The following is a 9,584-nucleotide window of genomic DNA, read 5'->3' as shown; positions in this document are numbered from 1 at the left end:
CCCTCCCCGATTGTTTTTTTTCTTTTCGAAACAGTCATTATCTGAAATTCTTATTTGGGACAGTGATCAAAATTATAATGAAATTGGACTTAAAGAACAAACGTTAGAGATACAACGCACTAGATACCTACTAACTAGTTTGAAATCAAATTAAAGGAAGTTTTTTTTAGTCAGCTGCTATAAAAAAAATAAAAAATTAAGGCCACGTACATGTATACATCATCCATTTCAGTTTAAATTTTTCACCCTTCTCCCTCATCTCAATATCAAGTTATGCAGTTAGCTTTATATTTCAGTTTAGAAAAACAGGTTCAGAAAGCAATCAAGAAAAAATCGGACACAGTATATATAACAATGAAAACAAAATATGGTTCAACATGTTAACATTGTATCAAATAAATGTGTAACGTGTTAATCCCCGCGCTTGTACAGGATTTTATCTAGTACATGTGTATACTATTGAGTAGGAAACTAATGGAAATGATTAATATAACTGGCATTTTGATTCTAAAAAAAAACTTTAGAACATTTTTACTTATGATGCGTTGTTCAAAATTTAATTTCATCACGAGGTTCTTCAGAAGAAAATTTAAAAAAAGTTTCGACGATGAGGACAACGACAGGCAACTTAAGGACACACATATATGTAAATGATTTCAAAAATAAAGCTATACGCTTGTTTTAAAGCCCCATGGCAATTTAAAAAGCTTCATATTAATGCGCAAGGCGGAGGATGTATAGGGAAAGTGGGGAATACTCCTATGTTTATTTGCAAAAACCTCCCAGATTTCCAATATCAGAAAGCCTAGAACAGGCAAGATAATTTGAATTTTGTTTTATGCTTATTTGCACCTTTGACCCCTTCGTTCCTGGTAAAGTTTATTTCCTGCAGGATTGGAATGGGTTGGTCTGTCATGGTTTTAGCAACTGAAATTTTCACAAATAAGAAAATTTTATGTGTAAGAGGTAAATTATAATTGCCATTTTATTTTTTGGAAATAAGATTTTTTTAATTACTCCCCCTTATTCATATCATATCATATATTTATAATCTAACGTAACAAAGTAGAAGACACATTGAGTTTTCTTTGCCGCAATCTTTTGGCCAAGAAAGATTGCACTCAAAGATTTATCACAATGCTCTTGGTAAAATTAGATCACCAAGTCTGATACGACCCTCCCTCCTTTTTTGAGGATCATTCATTTAGTCTTTAAAACCCACCGAGTAAGCCGTTGGAACTTGATACTTGTAACATATTCGACACAGGTAACTAAGTGCTGACGTTGGATATGTAGTTATTGGAAACCATAAAACTGGAAAGTTTAAATGAACATTCAGAAATATCTAGAGCTATGTCGGATTCAGAAAACAGCGATTCAGATACGGCTAAAGAACAATATTCTGATGATGAGGAAGGGGAGGAGGAGGTGAAGGAATTATACATTGACGAAGATGAATTTTGGGATGCAAGTGAAACTGACGACGAAATCGATGAACCATCATCAGATATCAATAACAAAGGTAAGATTATACAGAACAGGAAACTTAAATTGGTCAAGAACCAATAATGGAAAAATGGGTTCAGAAATAAATACGCGTCTGTTTTTGTTTTGCTTGGAATTTAATCAAACAATGTCGTAGATCACTCAAGTAGAAATTGAAAGATTCAGCATTAAAAATTCTATTTATAAACAGATCAGTACATGCTAAATATAAAAATAAATGGAATATTTTTTCCTGTTGATTAAAAAAAATAAACAGAGCATATGTATGGTTTTTTATTCCATATTTCAACTAACTTTAAAGGCAAACATAATAATCATATTTGTCTTACACATAGTTTTGATTAATTGGCAGATAGTGCATCAACAAAACCAAAAGTGTTGCACCCAACCCGCAGTGCCCAATACGCCATACTTTGCAATCTTTGCAGTAGGTCTTCTGTCACAAGCTATTGTATCCCTTGTCGCGTAAGTCTCTGCAGTAACTGTGTTGACAAACACACTTGTAGTTTATCCAAACCCCACAAAGTTGTGCCGTACCAAGAAAAACATGCTGCCACTAAAAACCCGGAATGCAAGGAACACGCTAAAAACTATTGTCAATTTTACTGTGAAGACTGTGACATTTCTCTCTGTCATACGTGCTTTTCATCGGCAAAACATAGACGACACAAGATCTCGGACGATCTAAAAAAGGGCAAAAGGGAAAAGGTTAAAAAAGATTTGAAAGAATTGAAAGAAAACATATTTCCCTTTTACCAAAATATAGCGCTGGATTTACAAAGAGAAAAAACCGCTGTTGAAAAACACTACGAAAGACTTGATGCTGCCGTATCAAAACATGGAGACAACTTGTTGAAAAAAATGAAAGCTGTTGTTGAAAAGGGAAAATCGTGTATTATGGAAGGGAAATCAAAACACATTTCAACTCTAGAAAAACAGGAAATTAGTATTGCTAAGAAAATGTCTAAATTAGATCGCCACATTCTGAAACTGAAACAATTGCTTGACACCAGTGATGAATTTATCGCCTCTGAATACGAATCAAAGAATTCAAAATTCAACAGAATGCCATCTAGGAAGATAATTCCACTTCTCAAATTTGTACCAAATAGAATAGATGAAAACAATTTACACCAAAATTTTGGTTTTCTCACTTTTTCAGCTGTCACACAGAATAAAGATGGCTTTATCATGACAAAACCTTCAGCCCATAAACCAGAAATTATCAACACTATAACAACTGGAAAAAAGGGAGGCACCAGCAGCATAGAATGGTGTAGTAATAGCGAAGTCTGGACAACTTGGTGCAAAGTTATGAAATTACGCAATCTGAACGGAGAACTTCTGAAGCAAATTGAAACCAAGTCAGGGTATAATGTGGGGGGTATAACAACGACAAAGAAAGGCTATCTTGTGTATTCGGACCCAGACTCTAAAACCATTAACAGGATGAAGAAAAAAACCATTAAAGAAGTTATCACATTGCATGGGTGGACACCTTGCGGTGTTTGCAGTACTTCCCTTGATGGCCTATTGGTGACCATGATCAGCAATGACAAGAAACAATCAAAAGTTATCCGCTATACGGACAGCTTCGAAGAAAGCCTAACAGCTCAATTTGATAACAAAGGCGTGCCTCTGTATTCCAAAAGCAGCAAGAAGTTTGTTAGTGAGAATAAAAACCTTGATATCTGCGTGGCAGACAGGGGTTCTCTTGCTGTAGTAGTTGTCAATCAGACCGGTCGTCTTCGTTTTAGATATACAGGCTCTCCTTCTACTATAAAAACTTCACTTAAACCAGACGGCATCGCCACAGATAGCCACAGTCAGATTTTGACTGCGGACAGTCACAATAAGAGAATCCACATTGTAGATCAAGATGGACATTTTCTCCGTTATATTGCAGTTGACAAATCGGATTGTCCATTCAGTTTATGTGTCGATACCAAAAACACATTGTTTGTGGCTGGAAAAAAGAGTAGAAAAATAAAGATGATCAATTATACTTGAATAAAACAGGCAAAATGTTTGTAACATATAAATGAACGTATGCTATCTTTAACTGTTAGTGCATGGCATAATAGGTTTTAGTTGATCAATGTATTCATGTGCAACAATGATTTCATCGAAGATTGACATCATTCATTTAATTCGATAAAGACTTTAAATGTTAGGCGAAGACAATAGAAGCACCCCTCTGACAAATTGTTACAGCAAAATTAATGGTTACCACAACGCATTGTATATATAATTATCCAATTAAAAACGGAACGAATAATTGGGTGCATATCAGTGAATCTTTGAGTCCTTTGTCCTGAGGAAAGAAGTGGACAGTCGCACACAATCTAAAACTCTATCAAGATTACCAGTAAAAATGTTTCTGTTAATATGCCCGTGATCAAACAGAAGAATGCAGATTACGATCAAATCTGTTCAAGACTGTTCTGTAGCCATGAAATTTCAGATCGAAAGACGATCCATTGAATCACACAGCTAGCTAAAAACCCATTTAATTACAAACTTTGTCAACTGGCTGAATTAAGGAAACGATTGCAAACGTGCAAGTCGTCTTGTGTTCAACGCTGAATTATTGATTGCAATCTGCAAATAACAAACAAAGACGAGATTGCACAAAAATGTTTTTGATATACTTTGATAAAGAAGGGAGAAAATTTCCAGCAAAAACACACTCTAATAACTAAGAAATTATGTGCGGTGTGAACTAAGGAACATACACGAAATCTAGTATTGGATGTGGATGCTTTGATTGAAATGATTGAAAGGTTATACAACCAAATATTTATAAAAAGAATTTGACAGACTTATTGGTTTTTATCATATCGAGCGTAGATTTAATTTCGCGAATTGTTGAATGTAATTATCAAAATGCTTTAACAAGGTGACACACCAAGTCTGATACCATTGCAAAATTCACCATATTTTTTATTAAGGTTTTCCGCTCTCAGCGGAAAACCTTACTATTATTCTGAAAAATTTTCAAATTTCTTATTAGGGTTTTCCGTTTTTCAACGGAAAACCCTTCTGTTATTCTACTGTTTCTTATTATTAGGGTTTTCCGTTTTTCAACGGAAAACCCTTCTGTTATTCTACTGTTTCTTATTATTATTTTTTTTTTCCCGCAAATTTTGTGCACGAGATTTCTCGAACATTTTTTGTCTGATTGCTATGAAACTTTCAGGGTATGTAGACGATATTAATATCTCTAGACGTTTTTTTCAAATTTTAAAAATTCACTTCCGGTTATGAGTTATTGCCCTTTAATTGAAAATTGGGGGGTCTTTTGTCCAGAGTTAATCTCGGGAACTACAGATGATAGATGCATGAAATTTGGCGAAATTGTCGGTAACATTTTATAGTTTTGCTGGCATGAAAATTTTGGTAATTTCTTAGTTAGTTTTTGAGCTATTTGTCGCCAAAGTTTAAGATTTTTTCGGGGCTGAAATTTTGTTGCTTTTTGTATTATAACCTTTAAACTAAAAATATTTTGTTAATACATATAGAACAAAAGTTGTTTAGAATAACGAGAGCTTTCATTTAAAATTAAGAAAAAAGGGCTGGCCCCTATAATTAGGGGTCAGCAGCTCATACACGTATTTTTCTGATAGCAAAAATCGTTATCATTTTATGAAAAAAAATTAATTCAGTTATTGTTTATATATTAAATAATGTCATTTGGTATCAAATTTAAAAAGATCTGTGCCCTATTTTTTTTCAAATTTCATAAAACAAATATGTGTGAATCGTAACGTTACATGAACGAGTTAATTTGTCTACATAGACACACAAGCGAACAAATGCCACTTTAAGGCCCAGGCATATACTGCATTACGTTGTGTTGCGTCTTAGATAAATAGTTGTGATTCAATTTCATTTTTTTCATCTATATCATTTATGAATTCAAAGAACACACATTATTTTAACGTTCTATGTGCAACTATTTGTCGGGGCGCCCCTGTTTGTAACCCCCGCGCGCGCGCCGAATGTAAACAGTAACGAACGGCATTGTAGAAAAGAGAGAGCCGTAATGCAGAAGAGAAGTTGTGTATTCTTTCGACGTACAAATGCATTTTCAATTTGCTGTGAAACATATGAACATGCACAGGGAACAATACTACATATTTGTTTAAGGAGGATATTTTTCTCGTGTGAATCGTTTACGAGGAAATTCTGACAGCCACACTTCTGTCGACGATCAGCCGTTGATAAGCTACGAGTAATAAAGGAGAAAAGATGGACATTAAAGTGTGTGATTTATGTGGATGTTACTGAAGAAGGTGAGGCTTTTACTCCTTTTAAAGTTTAAAAAAGTTAAAGTTAAAATTTATTATATAGTATAGATGTACATGTAAGTACGTGCACACTGTTTGTTTTTGTTATGGTGTGGGTGTTTGTTTACTAGGCTAACGTGTAATTTTTACATGTTTCATGGATGTTTAGACTCGCTCGAGGTTCATGGGGGACTGGAAAGGGTAACTGAATTTATCTATTTAAAAAAATAACAGATTGTGAATTTTCAACTCAAAATTCAAAGCAGGGTCTAATTAGAAACATATCATATATTCTTGTGCAGAAGACTCCAAATGTAGTCATGAATATCCTGTAGACATAACTTCAAGTAAATAAAATTGTATACTTCAGACTTCAGAGTTAAAACATGACTTTAATATCTTTATGATGCCAATCATTGTATCATTAGAAAGGTTTAGCAGACCAACGGGTACCCGGTACATGTACTTGTACATGTAGGTTACAAGTTAGAACTATGCGTACTATTCTACCAGTTCACATAATTTTTCTTGTTTAGCAGTTATGATGTGTACTTAAATTGTCCTTGTTAATGTTTTAAATGTAATTTTTTATTCTCTTTTTTTAATCTGACTACTGGCAGTACTGGCCTGCGAGCAGTTCTCGTCGAGGACCATTTCTCGCTGGTGCACTGTAACATCATATTTTCGTATATAATTTTATGTGTTGATAAAATGACGTAACAATGCACTGGTGAGAAATGGTACTCGGCGAGAACTGATCGCACGCCAATATTGATTAATTACAGACAAAAACTGAAGGTTGCGCGTGTTATTTTTTATTGAACAACATTGTTTAAAATAATTCTTTATATATGTGATGATCAGACCGGTTTGAATACCAGTGCCAGATAGCTCAGTTGGTAGAGCACCTGACTAGAGATTCAGGGGGCCCAGGTTCAAATCCCGGTTTGGTCCTTCATTATTTCTCCCATCCTGTTACAATATTGGTGTTGTGACCAACCCCTGGAACTAACAGGTTAACTCCTGCCAGGGGTGATCTTCGAGGGTGAAGATCATTTAAGGGGGAAGGAATGTGACGGTCAGACTGGTTTGAATACCGGTGCCAGATACATGTAGCTCAGTTGGTAGAGCACTTGACTAGAGATTCAGAGGGCCAGGTTCGAATCCCAGTTTGTTCCGTCGTTATTTCTTCCATCTTTTACATATACATGTATATCAGATATATGACAGATGATTAAGGGTCATCACATGTTTTGCAAGATGCAATAAGTGTTAAAAACCTTTACTTTACAACACAATACATATAAGTGAATATTTATGTTTCCTGTTATTATTTGGTGTGGTTTTCTTGACAGTGTCGCATAAACAATTTACCCGCTCTTAAAACACAAACTTTCTTTTTGTGGATTCAGCTTACCGCTGATTGGCTGCTGTTGCAGCAGACAAATAAGATATGCACGCACAAAACACAATGAACTTATCAGAGAATGAGTTGAGTTTATTTCAACTGTTGGAATTTGGGGTTGTTTTTTTTTAAATGTATACTTGTGACAAAACATATATGTGGTACATACATCTGTAGCTTTGTGAAGAAAATTTTGGTTAGACCATATATACCTATCATGCAAGTAAATGATATTTACAAAAAACTTGCAATTTATGGCGCACGAAATATACGCTAGTTTTATGAAGATTGACATACATGTAATGTACCTGTACGAAATGTTCCGCCTGGAATATAGAGAGAATAGAGGCGTAATATAGAGCAGGATTCCGGGCGTCAGTTTATCTCTCTACATATATGGTTATGTAGAGGTTTCAGGTGTAAACCAACCGGAATCGGGCCGGAATATGAGGCGAAAAATGTAAATGAGCTACGCCCGGAAATATAAAATTCCGCCTGGAAAAAATTCCGCCAAGGAAATGCAATTACGCCTGGAAAAGGATTACGCCTGGAAAAGGTTTACGCCTGGAAAGTCCTATTTATTATGCAACATCAAGTGACCTACAGACCTGAATAGCCATTTCTTTTTCAACTAAGATTTTCAAATACTGTCATGAGTGTACACTAATTTCCAAAAAACATGAGAAAGTTTTGAAATGCTCTAAAAGTTTACACTGAAATCACATTCTGAATCATACACAACTAAATACTTTACAATGTACTCTAAATTAAATCACAGCGCCTTACACCAAAGAACTAAATTGTTCAAGAAAACTGTAAATCGTTCAAGCCAGTGAAATTTCAGTAACAATGCAATATCATGTACTGTACATTCAAATTTACTAGAATAAGGTATCAATATGATCAACTTACATACCAGCATATATTGTATAATCCAGAAGTAAAAAGCCTGTCTGTGTTAACCATTACGTTCACACTAACTTCCCTCCTTTCTAACTGATTCAAACTTAAACCTTGCTGAAATGACCCTAAAACATCAATTATTATTGACCAATCAGAGAATTTTACTGCTGCTTAAATTTCCAGGCGGAATTTTGTTTCAATTTTCTTGTTATTTTACGCCAGGAAAATTTGAATTTGCCTAATGACGCCTGGAAACCACCTCTTCTACTTAGGCGTAACTTTTCAAAATTCCGTCTCCGCCCCAAATACGCCCGGAATTTGCAGATTCCTGCCAGAATCCACCTATATTCCAGGCGGATTCCACCTCAAAAATTCGTACGGGAACCACATTCTGTGAAAAATAATTTATTAAAAATTCTTCATTAAGTTTACTCATACATGTTTTATGCTTATTACACATAGTATTGTTTTTAAAACATGTAATTTATAAGAAAATAAGCAAAAACCCTTGCTAAATTTATTTGCCAAAAAAAAACACAGTAGAATTGATAAAAAATGGTATACCAGAAGCTAATACCAGTACATGTACTTTGACGCTGTTCGGTGGGTAATATTCGTTTGTAATTTACGAATTGAAATATTGACTGTTGCACTACAAGTACGGTAATAAACTCTCTCTCTCTCTCAAACTCTCTCTCTCTCAATTTGATAAGTGTTTATACCTATGAAAATTTTTTAATATTATATTATGACTTGATATGCAAATTTTTTTATCTTGTACTGCCTAAATGTTATGTCATGTATTGGGATATGTCATACCTATTACACTGCATGGTCAGTGTATTTTTTCCAGAAATTCTATGCATATGTTAATGTAAACACAGCCATTACTAGTACATGTATGTAAACACAGCTGATTATTTTTTTTTTTATTTCAGCTCAAAACAGACTCTTGTTACCACATGGCTTTTACCGGTACCTGTTGATTCTTGTGGGTCAGCTCCTGAGATTAACCTGTCACCTCTATCCACATGCATATTCCTTGTGTTCTACAGACTATTTACCGGTAATTCAAATTAAATCCGATAATGCATAAACAATAATGGAACTTGAAGAAAGCATCATGCCATGTTGTGGTTTGTGTTTGATAAGAAATTATGAAAACAAAATTAAGGCTGTTTATAAAGAAATTCATAATTGCTGTGAAAATTTGTTTTTCAATAAAAGTATGCAATTATGTTTCCTTTATTTTTTATTTCATAAAGATATTTAGATGTGTTTACATAATTGAAAAATCCCCCTCCCCCCTCTATTTAATTGTCTGCATTAAGATTACATGTAGGATATGTAAATGTACATTTGACTTTGAAATAACATCTGCTATGATAATTACTTTTGAAATGAACAAGAAACAACCTATTTCTACCTTTCTAAGGTATATATGCATAAAAAAAGTAGAAAAACATGTCAAATTTGAAAAT

General features: G+C 34.2%; 1 protein-coding gene and 1 long non-coding RNA gene across 2 annotated transcripts; both read left to right on the top strand.

Moving 5' to 3' along the window:
- The first annotated feature begins 598 nt into the window (after window positions 1–598).
- LOC128183703 (uncharacterized) lies at window positions 599–4,451 on the top strand. The gene is made up of 2 exons (XM_052852825.1): window positions 599–1,522; window positions 1,859–4,451. Exons 1-2 carry the CDS (start codon window positions 1,354–1,356, stop codon window positions 3,514–3,516), a joined length of 1,827 nt encoding a protein of 608 aa, XP_052708785.1. The 5' UTR covers window positions 599–1,353; the 3' UTR covers window positions 3,517–4,451.
- A 720-nt stretch (window positions 4,452–5,171) lies between these two features.
- Window positions 5,172–9,342, top strand: LOC128183707 (uncharacterized). The gene is made up of 2 exons (XR_008243647.1): window positions 5,172–5,801; window positions 9,042–9,342. It is a non-coding gene; the product is annotated as an uncharacterized LOC128183707 (long non-coding RNA).
- The last annotated feature ends 242 nt before the right edge of the window (window positions 9,343–9,584 follow it).

The sequence above is a fragment of the Crassostrea angulata genome, chromosome 5, assembly GCF_025612915.1.
Source record: "Crassostrea angulata isolate pt1a10 chromosome 5, ASM2561291v2, whole genome shotgun sequence".
Taxonomy (NCBI): Eukaryota; Metazoa; Mollusca; class Bivalvia; order Ostreida; family Ostreidae; genus Magallana; species Magallana angulata.
Note: the sequence above shows the minus strand (reverse complement) of the source record. Positions and strands in the feature narration are given on the sequence as shown.